The sequence below is a fragment of the Folsomia candida genome, unplaced genomic scaffold (assembly GCF_002217175.1).
Source record: "Folsomia candida strain VU population unplaced genomic scaffold, ASM221717v1 Fcan01_Sc010, whole genome shotgun sequence".
NCBI lineage: Eukaryota > Metazoa > Arthropoda > Collembola > Entomobryomorpha > Isotomidae > Folsomia > Folsomia candida.
In genome coordinates, this window is record NW_019091202.1 from 1,471,130 (window position 1) to 1,491,376 (window position 20,247).

General features: G+C 36.8%; 3 protein-coding genes across 3 annotated transcripts; 1 reads left to right on the forward strand and 2 right to left on the reverse strand.

The window, feature by feature from the left end:
- Positions 1-1,479: 1,479 nt before the first annotated feature.
- Positions 1,480-2,895, reverse strand: LOC110854602 (troponin C, skeletal muscle). The gene is made up of 2 exons (XM_022103063.2): positions 2,743-2,895; positions 1,480-2,325 (listed from the first exon to the last, which is right to left on the reverse strand). Exon 2 carries the CDS (start codon positions 2,323-2,325, stop codon positions 1,870-1,872), a length of 456 nt encoding a protein of 151 aa, XP_021958755.1. The 5' UTR covers positions 2,743-2,895; the 3' UTR covers positions 1,480-1,869.
- A 490-nt stretch (positions 2,896-3,385) lies between these two features.
- On the reverse strand, positions 3,386-3,787 carry LOC110854619 (troponin C, skeletal muscle). The gene has a single exon (XM_035855436.1). The coding sequence runs from the start codon at positions 3,785-3,787 to the stop codon at positions 3,386-3,388; it is 402 nt and encodes a 133-aa protein (XP_035711329.1).
- Positions 3,788-14,511: 10,724 nt separating this feature from the next.
- LOC110854769 (calmodulin-like protein 5) lies at positions 14,512-15,943 on the forward strand. The gene is made up of 2 exons (XM_022103215.2): positions 14,512-14,634; positions 15,364-15,943. Exon 2 carries the CDS (start codon positions 15,364-15,366, stop codon positions 15,826-15,828), a length of 465 nt encoding a protein of 154 aa, XP_021958907.1. The 5' UTR covers positions 14,512-14,634; the 3' UTR covers positions 15,829-15,943.
- Positions 15,944-20,247: the final 4,304 nt, after the last annotated feature.

The window sequence follows — 20,247 nt, forward strand, 5'->3', positions numbered from 1 at the left end:
GTGCAGTGGTGTGTCATTGAGGTCAAACAAGGATTTACTATTTCAACCGGTAATTAAGTCGTCAAAATTTAAAAATTCCCCCATTAATATGATAATCAGCAAAATTAATGACGAATGGAAATCAAAATCCACGGTTTTTGGCTTGTCATTTGAAGCTCTAAAAAATTTGATAGATTATAGCTAACTTTATACAAACTAAGAGTAGATAATATCTTACGTACATATATATTGTTAAGTTAAATATAGTAATTTAGCCCTTAGTTATTGTTATTTAATCATTTAAAGTAAGTTATTTCTGTTTGTAAGCTCACGAAAATAGGCTAGTGTGCTATGCTAAAATTTCATTTTGTGCATTCCCTAATACTAGTAAATGAGGGTAATAAAGGCTATTATTATTATTATTATTATTATTCGAAATCTCTGAGGACGACGTGAAGACGACGCTTCTCTGTGGTCGACCTGATCATTCAGCGGCCGACCTCTTCCTCTCTGGCAACCCGATGGTCATGCACTCGTCACAAATATCGTCAAAACTTGACGAAAAGTTAATTTTACACGGAAATTCCTTCAGTTTGTTTAATAAGTCATGTATTGAGGGTCATTTTGGTACAGGTGTCGACCCTTAACTCGTTGGACACCTCGGTATGTTCCCTTGTAAGTATGTTATGTTTGTCCTACGATGTTCAGAATAATTTATGCAATTTGTTCCAATAATTTGGAAACATGTGAGGCTTCAAATTATACCATGCATAGCAACTTGACCATAATTACAATAGTTTCTTGTTGCCAAAACCTAGAGTAAAAATCAAGGAATTCTCCTCCTCGGAGCAGAAATCGGTTTCATATTCTTGAACAGAGAACTCTAAGCAAAATTTTATCCAAGTCAGGTGAGAAATGACCGATATTTCGAATTTTTACTTTCATGGATGGGGTAAGATCATGCTTAGTATTTTTTTTGTTAGAAATTTTTCTTTTGTTTTTGAAATTTTTCAAAGTGCTAAAAAAATGTTTATCATTTGAAAAAAATTCAATAATATCTAGTGTAGAGGGGCACAAAATTACACGTGGGCACGGGCCCACGTGTGCCCACTGCTGGCCCCGCCGCTGCATGGTTTTCTCGTTGCTTTTACACTCCACACTAACCTCCCAAGCCGGCTGCTGTACTGAGAAAAATGCTTCCACATGACAAATTTATGGATGTGTGTATCTTTTGTGAGACATGATAAGCCAGATAAATTAGCCATGTGTGACCATACATGCGTTAAGGATGTGATCAAATGTGATTAAAAATATATAAAAAAAATTGAGGCTAAAAGAAACATTTCCATGCCACGCTACTTTTAACGTGTGTCGTTGTCCATGCAGCAAACAATGTCTGAAAATCCGTCACATGCGACATGCACGGTACATGCATGTGTGAATTAAATATGCACATGCATGTATCTAAATATGAAAGAAATTACTTTTACACAATTGGACTTATTTCATTTTTTTAGTGAGTTGTATTCTCAAATAGATACACCCAGGAAATTATGTATTTCGTTAAGAAGGTAATTCTTTAATTAAGCACAAATACAAGTTTTGAGGTGAGTACGCCCATACATGAAGGTTGGATTGATGAATTAACGTTGCTGAAAAAATTCTTTCAAGTACATACTCAGAATTTTATATACTCAAAATTTTACATAAATTTTACATATTATTTTATGGACATACATACATATTTATGAACTTCTGAAAATTTGAAAACAGTAATTTAAAATTTGTTCTTAATTTTTCATAATTATGATGCTGAGACAGAATTCGGTTGCATACCCCAAATATTTTACACCTCTATCTAGATGAAATAATGAAAGTAATTTGATTTCTTCAATTTTTCGAACTTTTGCAAAACCACTCCACCGCTTCGTCAATGCTGACTTTTCCATCCTTATTTGTATCCGCTTCCGTAACAAATTTGGTAAAGTCCACTTTTGGCACGGATGGATCGTGAACGAGCAACGCTTTCACAATCGTCTTGAACTCGGACTCGTCAATAAACCCGTCTTTATCCTTGTCCAGGGCAGTCACGTGGATTTTTAAGAGTACCTTCGGGTCATCAATTGAGCCCAGCAAACTGACTAAAAGGTCCAAAATAAGTTTTCCGTTGTACCCTTCGCGAAAAAGGGTGACGTACGCGTCCCTCTGTTCCTTGGAGGCGGAGTATCCTACCGTTTCCATAAAGGCGTCCAGATCAGCCACGTCGATCGTGGCGTCGCTAAAAGTCGGCATTTTCTTGAAAGCGGCTTCCACCTCGACTTTTTCAAAGCGACGGTTATGCGCCATCTGAAAAAAATTAGGGATGAAGCGATTTTACATTTTTGTTTCGAAATGTATAATTAAAGCAAATAATTTAAATGGTTGACAATTTTTTCTAATGAGTGACATACATAAATTTTAAAAAAATGAAGCATATGTACATGTGTAGATTAGTTGTTGCGATATTTTACATTATTGATTTTTCAGAATGATTTTTGATTAATGAATTAAGCTCTGTTTTTTACTTAAAAAACTAAATCCTGCATAAATTACTATCGGTTTGGGTTTGATAAAATAATTTGGAAATTTTGCAAAATTTTAAAAGCAGTTTTTGATTTTTTTTTTATTTTCTACTTTTTTATTAATAAGATTAACCTGTTCTTTTTTAAATTTATATTCACACGCATTTTTGAAACCGACGCAAAAATTGACCTAATTACTTACATTATCCAATTGATTAGATATTGGTTTTCTTTGTGTAAAGTGTACAAAGATGAAATTCAACAGTTTGCCCAATAAATGGATTGTTAGCTAGACCATGGTTCAAGATCAAATGTGCAACTGCACCCAGATTTCTGGTTGCTAAGTACATAAATAAAATGCAAATCAACCCAATTCGTTTGGCTTAATGAGCAGACAGACAGACAGTTACATATGTAATGAGTATTTACAATGCAATCAGTATATTTTAGATAAAACCAGTTTGGAATCTCACCAAAAGAACAGAGCTGCATCCATAAAATTCCTCACGATAGTTACATATGTAAACAGTCTAGTGGGATTTATGCAATTTTGTGCAGAAATTTACACACACGAACTTGCCCAAATTATTTTGTAATCCTACATTTTATTCAATCTTAACTACATTTTGCACAACTTTATTTGCAGTGTAAGTACATATGTAAGTATGCACCTTTCTGTATTAGTTAGATAGATAAATACTAGATACATATGTATGTAAATACTAGATACGTATGTATGTAACTAACGAAATATATATATTTCGAAAACAAAATTGAAAATTCAAGTTTGTTTTGAAATGCGGAGAATTTTACACTAGTAATTTGGGTTTTCGCAAGTTTTTGTCTTAATTTTTAGCATTTTTACAAAACCACTCTACAGCCTCGTCAATGCTGACTTTTCCATCCTGATTTGTATCCGCTTCCGTAACAAATTTAGTGAAGTCAACTTTCGGAAAGGTTGGATCGTGAATTAGCAATACTTGGACAATCGTAATGAACTCGAACTCGTCAATAAATCCGTCACCGTTCTTGTCCAGGGCGGTCACGTGGATTTTCATCTGTTCTTGCGTGTCATCAATCGAGCCCAATATTCGGATTAAAACGTCCAAAATAAGTTTTCCGTTGTACGCGTCGTTAAAAAAGGTGATGTACCCGTCCCTCTGTTCCTGGGTGGCGGAGTAGCCTAAAGTAGCCATGAAGACGTCAATGTCAGCCACGTCGATCGTGGCGTCGCTAAAAGTCGGCATTTTCTTGAAAGCGGCTTCCACCTCGGGCTTCGTGAAGCGACGGTTGTGTGCCATCTGAAAAAAATTAAGGGACATATTCAAATTGGAGATGAAGCAGTTTTGATTTTTCTGTGAAATGATAACCAGTGATCGGTTGTTTGCATATTTTTGTCTTTTGTGTATTTCTTATTTAAATATACTAGCGTATAAGCCCGTCTCCCGCCGTGCGAGCGAGAATTATCAGATGCAAAAGTTTGTCAGAAGCCGAAGCGAAAGCAAAGAAAGTCATAGAGTTTAGACTGGCACGTATTAAACGTCTAATGGTAGTTTTCTTGGGCTGGTTGTAGCCTTGACTTCAATTTCACTTTGACTTTACTTTAAACTAAAGTGGCGGATCCTGGATACCCATGACAGACTTCCAATTCTATTTAACTTCAAACTAAAGTGGCCATGATAATCACCCCCAGATAACCCCCACGATAACTACCCCCAGATAACCACCCATGACAACCCCCCATGATAACCACCCCCACGATAACTACCCCCAGATAACCACCCATGACAACCCCCATGATAACCACCCCCAGATAACCCCCACGATAACTACCCCCAGATAACCACCCATGACAACCCCCATGATAACCACCCCCAGATGACCACCCATGACAACCCCTCATGATAACCACCCCCAGATAACCCCCCATGATAACCACCCCCAGATGACCACCCATGACAACCCCCCATGATAACCACCCCCAGATAACTCCCCTAGATAACTACCCACAGATAACCCCTCACGATAACCACCCCCAGAAAATTCAGTGGTAAAGTGTGCACATGTGCTCACTTCACACTTTTGTCTCGTCACCACCGTCAAAAAGTGTGAAGTGATCACAGGTGATCACTTCACACTTTTGTAGTGGTTATCTGGGGGTGGTTGTCAAACGGTGGTTATCTGGGGGTGGTTGTCAAACGGTGGTTATCTGGGGGTGGTTGTGTGGTTATCTGGGGGTGGTTGTCAAACGGTGGTTATCTGGGGGTGGTTGTGTGGTTATCTGGGGGTGGTTGTCAAACGGTGGTTATCTGGGGGTGGTTGTGTGGTTATCTGGGGGTGGTTGTCAAACGGTGGTTATCTGGGGGTGGTTGTGTGGTTATCTGGGGGTTGTCGTCAAACGGTGGTTATCTGGGGGTGGTTGTGTGGTTATCTGGGGGTGGTTGTCAAACGGTGGTTATCTGGGGTGGTTGTCAAACGGTGGTTATCTGGGGGTGGTTGTCAAACGGTGGTTATCTGGGGGTGGTTGTCAGACAGTGGTTATCTGGGGTGGTTGTCAGACAGTGGTCATCTGGAGGTGGTTGTCAGACTGTGGTTATCTGGGGGTGGTTGTCAAACGGTGGTTATCTGGAGGTGGTTGTCAGACAGTGGTTATCTGGAGGTGGTTGTCAGACAGTGGTTATCTGGAGGTGGTTGTCAGACAGTGGTTATCTGGAGGTGGTTGTCAGACAGTGATTATCTGGGGGTGGTTGTCAGACAGTGGTTATCTGGAGGTGGTTGTCAGACAGTGGTTATCTGGGGGTGGTTGTCAGACAGTGGTTATCTGGAGGTGGTTGTCAGACAGTGATTATCTGGGGGTGGTTGTCAAACGGTGGTTATCTGGGGGTGGTTGTGTGGTTATCTGGGGGTGGTTGTCAAACGGTGGTTATCTGGGGGTGGTTGTGTGGTTATCTGGGGGTGGTTGTCAAACGGTGGTTATCTGGGGGTGGTTGTGTGGTTATCTGGGGGTGGTTGTCAAACGGTGGTTATCTGGGGGTGGTTGTGTGGTTATCTGGGGGTGGTTGTCAAACGGTGGTTATCTGGGGGTGGTTGTGTGGTTATCTGGGGTGGTTGTCAAACGGTGGTTATCTGGGGGTGGTTGTGTGGTTATCTGGGGGTTGTCGTCAAACGGTGGTTATCTGGGGGTGGTTGTGTGGTTATCTGGGGGTGGTTGTCAAACGGTGGTTATCTGGGGGTGGTTGTCAAACGGTGGTTATCTGGGGGTGGTTGTCAAACGGTGGTTATCTGGGGGTGGTTGTGTGGTTATCTGGGGGTGGTTGTCAAACGGTGGTTATCTGGGGGTGGTTGTCAAACGGTGGTTATCTGGGGGTGGTTGTCAAACGGTGGTTATCTGGGGGTGGTTGTCAGACAGTGGTTATCTGGGGTGGTTGTCAGACTGTGGTTATCTGGGGGTGGTTGTCAAACGGTGGTTATCTGGAGGTGGTTGTCAGACAGTGGTTATCTGGAGGTGGTTGTCAGACAGTGGTTATCTGGAGGTGGTTGTCAGACAGTGGTTATCTGGAGGTGGTTGTCAGACAGTGATTATCTGGGGGTGGTTGTCAGACAGTGGTTATCTGGAGGTGGTTGTCAGACAGTGGTTATCTGGGGGTGGTTGTCAGACAGTGGTTATCTGGAGGTGGTTGTCAGACAGTGATTATCTGGGGGTGGTTGTCAGACTGGTTATCTAGGTAATTTATGTTTCTAAATAAAGAATTTAATTTGAATTTTCGCGCCATTTGAAACTTGACTTTCTCCACTTTCACTTCCGCAACAGAAAATTACTTTCACCTCCGTTGCCAAGAGACATTTCCATCTTATAATATAGATACACATATTTCAACGATGTGGGAGGTTATTATATTGCTAAAAGATATTGGACCTCAAAAACCCTAGAGCAATAAATATGTAAATAGATTGTAAAAATACAAATTTTGTAAAATTCGTATGAATATTTTTTTTCATACACACTTCGCAAATACTCTAGCGCTTTTTCAAAACTATTGAATACATATTTAAGTGATTTTTCGTAAATGGGTTCTCTTATTGTAAAAAAACACTGGACAGAAACGATTTTAAATTAATTTTAGACATATTTTCTCATGGATTTTTAGCAGCACTATTTAATTAAAACGTTGAAATACATATGTTTTGTGTACTTTATTTGAAATAAATCATTGCTGGTAGTGGTTAAATAATTCAAATATTTTAGAAATTTTATAAAATCTTACATATTATTTTTGCTATTTTTCGTTGTCAAATTATGTATTTAAGCTTAAAAAATTTAGATTATTCCTTAACTCGTGACAAATTAAATTTTGTCAAAAATTATAAAATTTCATTTCATTACTGAAACCAGACTCGGGTGCTACACAAATTTATTTCAAACTAATTATTAACCAAAACTTTTTTGTAAGTAAATAATAAAAATAACATGATTTGTGCCGCTTTTTTACCCTTTTTTTATTGAGATTTATATCTTTAACTTCAAGGCAAAATTTATAACTTACCTTATCCAATAATTGATTCTAAACTACTTTTCCCCTTTACTCACAAAATTGTGTCGATTTGAAAGCCTAAGATGTTTAAAAGAGTGCACGACTATGATAGGTCAATAAATAAGTTCTTTGCTAGATCATGGTGCACGTTCAAATGTGCAACTGCACCCGGATTTCGGGCTCCTTTGTAGATAAAATTCCAAAAAAATGCAGACCACTCAAGTACATTTGGCTTAACGAGCAGACAGACAGACAGTTATGTAATGACTGTGATCAATCAGGGTAGGATAATGCACTCTTAAAAAGCAGAATACTTCGTACTATTATTGATTTGGTAATAACTTCCTACTGGATTGGTAGTAGTTTGTTTCTGAGTGGTAATTTTTTATTACGACACGGTAATGCCTGTTGTTATGAGTGCGGGTAGAGTTATGCTTGTACATACCTCGGAGAGAAATAATTTAATACCAGCTTTCTAAGAGTGTACCAGCCTGAGATCACACTAAAATACTGCTACATCCACACCACAAAATTCTTCTTGATTCATTTATTATGCAATTAACAAGAAATAAGGCAAGCTAAATAAAAGTTGTCGTAAATTTCGCCAAGGAACAATCCACAAATTATATTCACGCGAGCGGGGGGAGGGGGGGGTTCAAGTCTTTAATGATATCGTGCCTATGTGCTCGAGGTAAAGGGAGGAAGGGGTCTAGAAATTTGCGATTATTGCGTCAGATATTTTATGGATGTCCCCCACGGTTGACTAAAAAGAGAAGAACAATTGAGCAAAATTTTACTTAAACCGTTGAATAAATTTAGCACAACGATCGGACAAATTTCTCCCAATTTGTATGTTATCAATTTTTTTACTCAACCTTTTATGTAAATTTGGCGCAACTATTGTTTAGAGTGAGTGGAATTTTACTGATTTTATTTGTCCTGTACTTGAATATACTTAAATTTTCATGTATCTAAATATGTAAATAACAAAGCTTGCCCAGATTCTACCAAGACTGACGCACTCTTGTGTAAAACTAATCAAAACCGGAAGTTCGAGAGACATAAAAAATTGAATTTTTATAGGTTTCTGCATTTGTAAAGTTAAATTTTGTGCGGGTGCGTCGGTATATTTGTAAAATTCACTTCTCCCCTAACCCTGGGGAAGAAGCTCGCAAAAATCTGGACAGAGGCAGGGGATTTGATGAAAAACGAGATTTGTATCTACCCTATTAGGGTAAAAAGATTCGTAATTTTTTCTCTGCAACCCGTTTTTCTAAATTCAAAATAAAAAATTTAAAAAAATTACTTTATAATATTATAAAATTATAACAAGTTAATTTTTGGTAGCTTTTGTTAATTAGAAGATGTAGAACAAAATTGTCGGTACCTACAGTTATCCTATTTGTAAGTTAGGCGAATGTGAAATCCCAGCGTCTAAATAGGTCAAATGGTAACATAGCTTTAGGTACGTAAGTTCATGACTCCAAATTCTTGATCAGATAATGAAGGCTTGACTATTGGCGAGGAAATTTTGAAAATATCACAGATTTTAAAACAATACTCAACGTATAAATTTGTTTGAGTTTTATTTGCATTATGTTATTTGCATTTAAAATAATACATAATTGTTAACAAATACCGATAATTTCTCGAGACGGATTCAATCATTAGCAGTAACACTGACAAAATTCCGGCTCCGGCATAAGATTTAAATAAAATCCAGACTTCTCTCAAACCTAGATCATCATGATAACGAACGCTTATCGATGTGCAGGTAATTGTTGCTGCCCTCTTCTCAATTTTCAGATATCTTCTAGTTATCCCGGTTTCATGAAGTTTAAGGCTTCTGTTTAATACATACGTGACATAAATTAGTGTAATTTATTTTTAGGAAATTTGAATATTAAGCCAATATGTACACTCTTAAAAATAATGTTACTATTTTTGGAAGTAAATGCAGTCTTAATTTCATATTAACTAAACTATGTATACTAAATCCAGCTTAAACTTTAATGCTTATCAAGTTAACGTTAATGCCTGGATTTGATGTAAGTAGTTTACTTAATTTGGAATTCGGGGTACATTTACTTTTTAAAATGGCGACATTATTTTTAAGAGTGCAGTTCACATACCCCATCGCGAATTTCTCTCTATGTTCAAATCCGAACCTAGAATAGAAACCTGTCCGCAAATACCGATTGTTAAAAACAACCCTGGAAACGGTACAGATTTCCTGAACAGTTTTTCCCAATTGGGTCGAAAGATCGACAAACCACTCCGGACTGTCGATATGAGCATGTTTGGCTTCATACACCAACTGGGCAGAAGTCATATACTCGACTCCAAGGAACTGGATCAAAGCGTGCTATACGTAAAATTTAAATATTATGTAAATCAGATACAGCTAGAATGTAGGGCCATGTATGGCACTTAATGTGCGACTTGACGACTCATCGCCAACATCGTCAAAATTCAGCATATTTTTAATCATTTTTCAGCTTTGGGAATTCAATTTAAAATTATGGACACTAACTTGTGGAGCAGATCGTTCACATTTTTTTAAAATTGTACAGTTCGGATTTTGACAGTTTTTGATGGAAATCTGTAACTTATGAAATACTTCAGAAAAATTGGAACTCCTCTAAATTGCCCTAAAAAAACTCTATTGATCAATTTACTGGCTACAAATTTGTCGTCCAGAATTTTAATATAAGATCACAGTGCAGAGAAAGATTAAACCATGTCACTTTTGACGAATTCAGTGACCAATCATCGCGAGAAAGGTTAATGAAATTAGCAGTGTAACTCAACATTTTCAGAATCGCTGGGAAATGCGGATTTGATACTGGTGAAGGCGTCAATACTGAACCGGGCTGGAACAAGTTGCGAAAACTTGCGAATTATTTCCTCATCCGTTCTGAAGTAGGAAAGAATTGCGGCAGAATAATACGAATTTAACGCAAATGATAACAGCATTCCCATAAACAGGATACACTTGACGTAATCCCGCCGCCTAGTCCAGTCCTGGGGGTAGCCTGGAAACGCAAATTTGACAAACTACAACCAATTCGTAAATCCATCTAACCTCGTGGATATCCAGTATTAAACTAATACCAAGCGGTATTCATACGAATCTGTAAAAGTGCACTCTATTTAAATAAAAATGAGTAAAATTTACTCAAGGTTGGGTAAAAAAAAGATGATAACATAACCAGAAAGTAAAATTTACCCAAAGTTGTGCAAATTTTATACAACTTTGGACAATGTTTGCCCAGCTTTGGACAAATTTAACCTTTTGGTTGTGTCATCCTCTTTTTTTACCAAAGCTTGAGTAAATTTTACTCATTTTTATTTAGAGTGTAACACAGGAAGTTATCTAATAGTTCGGTATTAAAGAAAAACTTTATCGTTGGCAAATTTTTACGGAATAATTTTATTACTAAGCGGTAGCAAGTTTAGTGCCGAGAATTCAATACCCTCCCAACTGTATCAGATTTCTAGTAGCGTATGCTTTTCGAACCTTGTCTTGCTACGTTGGAAACAGCCCATTCACAAGCACGTGCGAATTTCAGCAGGAAGCGGGGGAGACCAGCTTTCTGAAATTCTGAGAATTCTGCCACTGTTCCAATTGCAATCAACAGTAGCACCGTGCCAAGAACGAGATCCAGCTTAAACGGTTTTGTAAAAACGTTGCTATGCTCCATAAGATTTTTTGGTTGTCGGAAGAAAGCATAAATCCTAAACATTGACGAATTGGAGGTAAATTAGTCAATTTTATACGCAGTAATTTGTAACTTTGTAAAATCCTTGCGTTTCAAAAAACGATTTCAAAAAACAACTAATTTTTTCCAAAATAAAAAAAACACCCTAGCTCTGAGCAATGTATGAAAATTTGTGAGCTAATTTTCCTCAGAAACATTTCCAAAAGTATGTAAATTTACAGTATTTAAGGATTTTAAAATGTTACCAAGATCCGCATTAATTGCGTCAGAGATTAAAATATATCTTACTCCTCTGTGTAAAAACACACAATTGGATTCCCAAATCGCAACCGGGGTAGGACTTGGTACAAGTAGCCAATTGCAATATCTGCATTTCCCGTAATCAGTTGATATGCCAGGCTGGAATTGGTTACGTTGAAGGCAACGTGAGCTTCTGGAAAGTAGTCGGTAACCTCGATAACTTTAAGCCTGTAAATAATTCCACTCTTAAAAATAATATTACCTCTTCGAAAAGAAAATGCAGTTTTGATTAAAATATTAAGCAAATTATATTAAATCCAGAGCAACTTTGACCTGATGCAGATTGAAATTTACTCTGGATTTAGTACGGTTTAGTTAATTTCGAATTTCAGATTGTATTTAATTTTTGAGTGGGGGACATTATTTTTAAGAGTGTAGTTACATATCATCATTATTATATAAGTTAAATTATGGCGACAGCGTCTCACCGAGTGGTTATGATCACCACCCCGGTAAAACATTTTCACCAGATACATATTTCGGAGCTCGGTAAATTTACTAATTAATGGACTTACTCGAATTTCATCATGAACTGCAACTCCAGAATTAAATGAACAACTGCGTTAAAGTTAACTGCTGTCGGATCGTTGGTCAATTTCGAAATGCTTCCGACTCCTTTCTCGTTCTAAAAGATTTGACACGTTTGTAATTTGATATTTAAATTGTTAATTCTAAACCAATTAGCAAAATAACATTATGCATTGCTTGTTCCCACTAACAAAATTAAAGAAGTCTTACATACCACCCCTGCGATCTTGATTTCTGTTCCGGACAGATTTATTGCCTCCATTAGAGCTGGGACGTAAATTTTTTAATTACTGCCTGTACAACATGATTGTTATGCATGCTCATCAGTGGGAATTGTACTCGTAAAGTTGTCAAGAAAGATGGAGAAAACAATGGGCGAAATGGCGTTTTTTACACAACTTTACTATGCTTTCTCATTTAACTGCAGTCTTAAAAATGTATGCAAATATGTATGTAGAGTTTAAACGATTGTGCTTAACAGATTACTTCGTCGGATATTCAAGCGTTATGCCTGATATTACATATGTAAGTATTTAATGCAAGGCGTTTAATCAATAGTGTACCTACTACTGCCATAAGTTTTGACCACTAAACAAATTAATGTAGCGGACTCAGTTTAGTGAATTTTAAAAAACGAACGATATCATGAGAAAGCCTATTAAATTCACTACAAAATATACCGGGCACTTTCCAAAATTTCCTCCTTTCGAAGCTACAATAGCCCAAAGTCTAGATATCCACATCTCACTCGCGGTACGCACTCATTCCAAGGAATATTAGTCTCATTTCTAAGCGACAGATTTTTTCTCGGATTCCAAACTTGTGTGGTGTTTAGCACATGTATCTAGCTTCAGTTTGGACCACATATCGTATTCCAGAAGGTTGAGGTTCGGCGACAGTGCATTTTATTCTTGATCCGAAATGGAGTAAGAAATTTTGGAATTTTACCCCATTTTTACTATTTTGGCCTTATCAGCAGGTCCTGAGCCCTGCTCGAATACTTAGCAGCTATTTTTTAATAGAGTGTGGTCCAGTGGTTCTTCCATTCGCTCGATAACTTCAAAAAATACTTTTTGACAAGAAATTTCACCTCCAGAGGAAGACAATTCACTTTTTTGACCAAATCCAATCTACGCCGAATAAAAAAATCACAGAATCTGGATGGTGGGTCCGACTAATATTTTAAAAAATTTTATGAATAATATGGACTGGTGGGGTGTGGACAAAGTGCTTTTGCTAATTTTATATGACCTCTATTGTGAAAGTTTACTTATCTTTGAAAAATACCTATTTCCATTTTTCAAGCCCGTACCGCATGATCAGTGCGCGGCTTTCAAGGGTCCTATTTTTACTTGGCGTGAAGTTGGCAAGTGTTTCTTTTCACATCTTAAAAACATAAGTCCAAGGTCGAGTTTAGGGGCCTGGGACGTAGTTTTACTTGGACCGTTCATTTGTAGGGACATTTTTCTTAGGATCCGGCGTGAATTCAGCCGAGTTCAGGTTTTGTGCGCCTTCGTGATTTTTTGTGACCTTTTTGACCGTTCCCTTCAACTCGGTTTTCGGTTATCAACACTGCCAATGTTAGTGGATCATTTTATGGTATGGTCGACCATCTTGCAATTAGTTCCGATTTTTAATGATCTATTGAAAAATGCCGAATTTTTATGTTTGCAAAAATGTTTCTGAAAAATTGCAACACGTCGATTTGTCCGATCTGTCATTTTAGCACCTTGTATCACAAAAAATTTCGGAAGATGGTTTCTGATAGACAATTGCATGGCGAATTCAATAAAAAATAGTACAACTGGCTAACGTAACTGCTACTGATGTTTTTTGCGCGCGGAATGCTTGAGACAGAATATATGGCAGTAGTAGGTAGCATGAGTAATTAAGTTTGGCTCTCCGTAGATATATGTAGGTATCTTTAAGTCACTTGAGTTAAGCTGACACACACAAGTTGATGCTAATTTGACTTGACTGAAGTGGGCTTCAAATATGCACGAGCAGTGGCCGCGGAAGCTGTGGGGACGCTAATATTGTAGGATAAGGGAGGACAGGGGTTTGTATGTACATATGTATAACATGGGCAGATGATGGGGACATAAAATGTATAACCTTGGGGACATTGTCCCTAAGTCCACGCTTTCGCAGCCACTGAATACGTGTCATGGTTCGGCAAAATCGTGTCCCTCGTCAATTTAGGCACTTTCGCGTAACAGACAAAAAATTATGGGACAAGTTCTAAGGCCAATGTTCGATGTCATAAAGCAAACAGGCAGGATCTCGAGTGGAGTAATTATGCATGTAAATTATGTAATTGTACAGTAATTAACGCAAGAGTGCTAAACTGTCAATGTAAATACCCTCTAAATTTAACCCAATTATCTTGTCATGCTCTCTTTTACGCAAATACTTGAATAAATTCTATTTAACTTATCCTTTTACCTAAATATTTTACGTTTCTGTAGGACGCTTACTAGACTCTTAGAAATTTGGTATATGCTACATAAGACCCTGTAATACGCTATCAATATCTCTTTGGTACACAGATATGTACATGCATACTCTTTTATTTGAATACCGCTTGGTATTATTTTATTACCGTATTTTTAAGAGTGCGTTAGGAGTCCTCCAATGTCAGAAATAAACTACGCTCAGCCTTGCAGGAATTTATTACCGGATCAATACCAGTACAGAGTGCGTACATACATATGTGACTTTGTCAGATTTTTAGCAGTGTACTGATTGGATTATAATCATTAACTTTCGGTCTATCTTGCTGCTCGTTAAGCTCCAACGAACTTTATTAGTCTGGATTCCTGTCGATTTTTTGTTATAAAACGCCCCGAAATCCGGGTGCGTTGGCACACTTGACTTTTAACCGTGATTTTGAAAACAGTAAACGCATTTGTTGACCTCGTTGTGTACACTTTTGGATATCTCAACCTTCCAAGTTCACACAATTTTGTGAGTAAGAGGGATAAATAATTGTTAATTAATACATCAGGGAAGGTAAGTTACAAATTTTACCTTGGTATGAATTTCAATAAAAACACGGGATGAGCAGAACTAGTACGAAAATATTAATTATTTAAAGAATGGGCTCCTTGATATTGACTTTGAATTAAATTTGGCATCCTAATTTAAATTAACCAGATTTAATCTGGTTAATTAAACCAGGTTATTAAACCATAACCTTTATTGATTAATAAAGGTTAATAAAGGTTAGTAAAGGTCAATAAAGGTTACTTGCAAGGTAGTTAATTAGTGGCAATCGATCAGAAAGTTAACTAATGTGAAAATTTCAAAAACCACGAACCCTCGAAGGTCACGTTTGGCAGTGCTACTTATTTAGTAAAGTAGAAAAAGCGTCCAACAAATTTTACACTTTCCAATTTTACTTCGCGTTTTATCCTCTTTGGATATTTGCCAAATTTGCGAATTAAGAAGTTTCCCTAATAAAAAGGTTGAGCAACGACACAATTTTAGGCTTTGTGACCAAATTTAATTTGGCAGGAATTATGTATATGAATAAGGATTTTTAAAAGTGCCGATTTCACCTAAAACTTTAGTTTGCAAACTTAAAAATTATTCACTTTATGCTAATTTTGTGAAAAACATGCGTAGATGAACAGGTTCTAACTGACGAACGGTCCTAATTGAATACATTGAAAAAGGGAAAGATGGGACGCAGAATTTGAATTCATCCAATTAAACGTTTTCCTTAATTTTACTTTTCAGATGGCTCACAACTCTCCATGGACGAAAGCCCAGGTGGAAGCCGCCTTCAAGAACATGCCGACTTTTCGCGACGCCACGATCGATGTGGAAGACATGGACGCCTTCTTGGCCACGTTGGGCTTCACCTGCACGAAGGAGCAGAGGGACGGCTACGTCGCCTTTTTTCGCGACGTGCACAGCGGAAAACTGACCTACGAAGTTTGCATTTCTGCCCTCGCAGTCATTAACGACACGAAAGAACTCGTACGAATCCATGTCGCCGCAATCGACAAGGACCACGACGGATTTATTGATGAGTCCGAATTTAAGGCAGTTTTTCCATTTTTGCTCACACACGACCCGTCCTACCCGAGAGTGGAGTTTGCCACTTTTGTTAAGGAAGCGGATACAAATCAGGATGGAAAAGTCAGCATTGACGAAGCTGTCGAGTGGTTTTGCAAAAATGGGAAAGATGGGAAAAAATAAGAAATCCAGGATTAAACTAATCTCAAACAGAATTCATGTCTGCCTCTACATATGTATCAAAGTGGTATTATTGATGTCTAAGGAGGGGAGCTTGCGAGGTTGATAATAACAGATATTGGTGCCCTTTGGATATGTGGTAGGGACCCATGAGTGTACTAAAACCCTGAAGTAGTTTGACTCTATGGCCACATTTGCGCCCGCCACACCCACTCAAAAATGTCCAAAAAACGCTTTCTCCCCAGTTTTCACTCACTCAAATCCACGCCAAAAATCCAATTTTACTCGGATTTTGAAATTTCTTTCACCATTATACTCCCAGATAGTTGCTTTCTTCAATCCAATATCAAACTCAATTTTTTCGAAATTTTTAGTATTTTTAAAATTTAAAATTCTGAATGAGCATTGTTGTAGTCATCAACAAAACAAATTATGTTTGCGAAATAATCATCAATAAAATTTAGTTTGATATTGGATTGAAGAAAGCAACTATCTGGGAGTATAATGGTGAAAGAAATTTCAAAATCCGAGTAAAATTGGATTTTTGACGTGGATTTGAGTGAGTGAAAACTCGAGTGAAAGCGTTTTTTGGGCATTTTTGAGTGGGTGTGGCGGGCGCAAATGTGGCCATGGAGTCAAACTACTTCAGGGTTTTAGTACACTCATGGGTCCCTACCACATATCCAAAGGGCACCAAGATCTGTTATTATCAACCTCGCAAGCTCCCCTCCTAAGAAATGACCTGTAGTAATAGTTCGGTATTAAAGTTGCACCATTTCATTTTTAACTAGGAAAAATAAAACTGTACCTGCTTGACTTTACCTAATTTCTAAGAGTGTAATTTTGTAGAAATTAAGATATTACTGGTGTCCAACTTAAATACATACATTTACATATAAAACGAATTTTTTTCCTACGTTTATGTTTCGTTTTGTCTAACCAATGGGGATATGTACTCCAGTGCCGTATGTGTCCTTGGTCCGGCCTGGAGAGTAAAATTCTGGTCCGGCCTTTTATGTGCAAAATTATTAAAATTGATACAGCGGATTTCTGTCGCTTATTTCTTATCTACGGCTATCGTTACAAATCCAGAGGGTGTCCCATATATTCGTGGAAAGGTTTAATAAGTTTTTTACATCACAAGCGTATTTTCCTAAGGCGAAACTTGTGCCGTATGACGGCCCTTGTTTTTAACTTTAAAAATGCATCTATTTTTATCCGATAAAAAAACTTTCAAGGACTTTTCTTATTTCGTATATCTTCCAGTCATTATTTTAAGCGTTCCATCGTGCGTGAAAATTCGTAAATCGATTCAGAATTTTCATGATTGGTTAAGTCTATATTTTTGTAAAAATTGTACCTTTATCTGGCCACAAATATTCTTAATTTCTGATATACATAAATTTAAAATTCCCGAAAATCTCAAGTTCATATTTAAACTTGATTTTAAATTAAATTATACACTCTAAATAAAATCATTACCAAATCATTACCAAAATGCACACGTATGTCGTCGTACTAATTCAGAAAAGACCTAAGTGCAGTGGATGCTTTATTCAGAAAAGACCTAAGTGCAGTCGGTGTTTAATTCAGAAACGACCTAAGTGCAGTCGATGCTCAATTCAGAAAAGACCTAAGTGCACAGAATAAAAGCAAAAAAACACCTATGTGCAAGTATGTATTTACTTGTGGCTAAATCGCGCGATATATATGAAAAATCATTTTGGCAAGATTTAGCCATAAGTAAATACATACTTGCACATAGGTCTTTTTTTGCTTTTTTTCTGTGCACTTAGGTCTTTTCTGAATTGAGCATCGACTGCACTTAGGTCTTTTCTGAATAAAGCATCCACTGCACTTAGGTCTTTTCTGAATTAGTACGACGATATGACTCTGCAGAAACGGTAATAATAACCACCAGCTGGTAAAGAAATTAATTGAATCCGGAGTGGTAATAAAGAACACTTTTTGGGATAAAATTAATACCATGATGTATGACAGATGTACTACAATTTGTAGTAAAATGCTTACCGCCTGGTAATAAACCATACCACTTTGTACACGGTGTGCTATTCATACTGGTATTAATGCTTTGTTTTACGTATACCCCATTATTACCAAATGTTGTGCAGATTCCCCAGATTCCCAATTAAATTTATTTTAAAACAGTTTTGAAACATACTTACATAATTATTAACTTTAAGTACAATGAAAACTATTGAGTTACATACATACACATGTATACATATGTATTTACATGAAATTTAAATCTGCTCGGATTTCCAACTTAAATTTGTGTCTCACTGAAAAAATAAACGCATAAAATTATTATTAACTCTTTCCTATTATGATGGTTTTCGATCACCATCTTAATAAGGCGCCTACCTATGATAATTTGATACTTACCTGTTTCCAAAAAGTCTATATAATTTCGAGAAGTTTTTATCAGTTTTTTTTCCACGGGCAGCACTGGACACTGGATTAATTTCGCCATGTTGACTTGAGTTGAGCTAAGCGGAAACTAAAACTAACAAATGCGCCACTGTTTAGCGTCTCACAATTAACACCAAATTTATTAAAATTCTTACCTCCATGGTAATAAACTACACCGAAATGTAGATCGCATTAGCACCACAATGGAAACAATTTGTACTGCACTTTACTAAAATTATGGTAAAGAGCGTTATCAACATTTGTAGGATATAATTACCGGCTGGTGGGAGTTTGTTTCCAAAATTATAAAGATAAATTAGAACATTGCGGTGGAGGGCCAGTTACCTGTTTGGTATTGATACGGTAATAACCCCGTATAATTTTTGTAGTTCGCGTAATTACCAAGAGCTCGGTAAAGACGCTTATTAAGAATTCTTTACCAAGTTGCTAAGAGTGTAGCTTATTACTGTACTGAGAAAGTTTTTTAAATTCTAACTAATACAGGGCCTTTAAAAACGGTTTGGAACCGTTTTTCACAGAATAGATAATCGGGTTACTTAAATTTGCAAAAACTCAATTTCAAACCGGTTTTCAAAATCTTCAGATTTTGGATGTCGCAGAGATGAGCCAAATTTCACGAAACAGAAATTATTGAATAAGTTATGTACATCAAGCTAATTTTGGTTATCGTTTTCAGAATTCAATTTCTACTTGTCCACTGTTTGACAGATGTGTATTAGCATTTGTAACACCCCACTTTCGTGAATTAAAGCTCCTAGAAAAAAGGTAACGCATGCAAATCAGTTTTTTTCGTTCGGAAATGCTAGAAAACATTCATAGATTTTGAGAAAATTAAAGAGGAACATGCTCCTCGCCATTGTTATGAAAGACTTTAAAGGTCGTTTAGACCAAAAAATAGTTGGTGAAGTAGGGATATTTTATTTAGTGCTATGGGTTAAGTATTTAATACAAAATATTCGAAATAGTCATAGGACACCAACATTTTGCATGAGTGGGCCGACACAGATAGAATGGTTAAGTTATTAATGCTCGATTAATAGTGCCACGGCCTTTTCAATTACATATGAAAAATTGTTTGATAAGGTAATTAACTCAAACTTTAAAATTTTTCAACTGCAGGTATGTTACCTCAACCGATTTGCAGAAATCGTCCCAGAAGGCTTAAGTTTGAGTATTGTATCTTTTTGTGAGATCATTGAAACTTTTCAGAAGTGAACAAAATCAGGATTCAATTTATAACTATGTAAGCGTTGGTTTGGGAAGTTAGGTTCTATGTATAAGTTGACTTGTGAGATGTACTTCGGAGGGACAATAATATCTAGTGTCTGCATCACCCAGCCGGTACGGCCCTTCGGGCCGTCCGGCCTGGAGAGTGCTCTCCACCTAAAACCAGTGCTCCTACGGCCCTGATGTACTCACTTCAACCTCCTGCATAATTCGCATCGGTGATTACTCGAAGAATCTGGCAAGATAAGCAGCACTTGGATTTTTTGCTGAGTAAACTTAAGAAGGAAAAACAAACATTCTTTTCCAGAAAAAAAGGTTTCGAATGCGAAATCTCGCCAATTTGTGTGGTATGCGAATAAGCTTGTCATGAGTACATATTTATTATATCTAAATAGGTCCACCATTATTTATGCACATATTCTTCTCTAATACAAACTCTAATGTTACTAAATTAGGTCGTAAATATATCCCAATTTGTTAATTGCGAATAAATTTGCATATGTATGTATTTAAAATATCAATACTTTAATAAAGTTGTCTAATACAAGTGTTACAATTACATACATGTATGTATGTTCCTACACGTATGTATGTATGTAAGACTAATTATTACTACTTTTTGCAAAAAAAGTTGCTTAAAAGTACTTATGCAATCAAGTGGAATCCGTGTTTTAGTGATCACTTTCAAGACAGATATTATGCTACACTGATTGGGTTGTAATCATTACATAAGTGTCTGCT

What these genes read in the sequence shown, in the direction of transcription:
- LOC110854619 (XM_035855436.1), bottom strand. Translation starts at nt 3,787, where the DNA reads ATGCCGACTTTTAGCGACGCCACGATCGACGTGGCTGACATTGACGTC.
- LOC110854602 (XM_022103063.2), bottom strand. Translation starts at nt 2,325, where the DNA reads ATGGCGCATAACCGTCGCTTTGAAAAAGTCGAGGTGGAAGCCGCTTTC.
- LOC110854769 (XM_022103215.2), top strand. Translation starts at nt 15,364, where the DNA reads ATGGCTCACAACTCTCCATGGACGAAAGCCCAGGTGGAAGCCGCCTTC.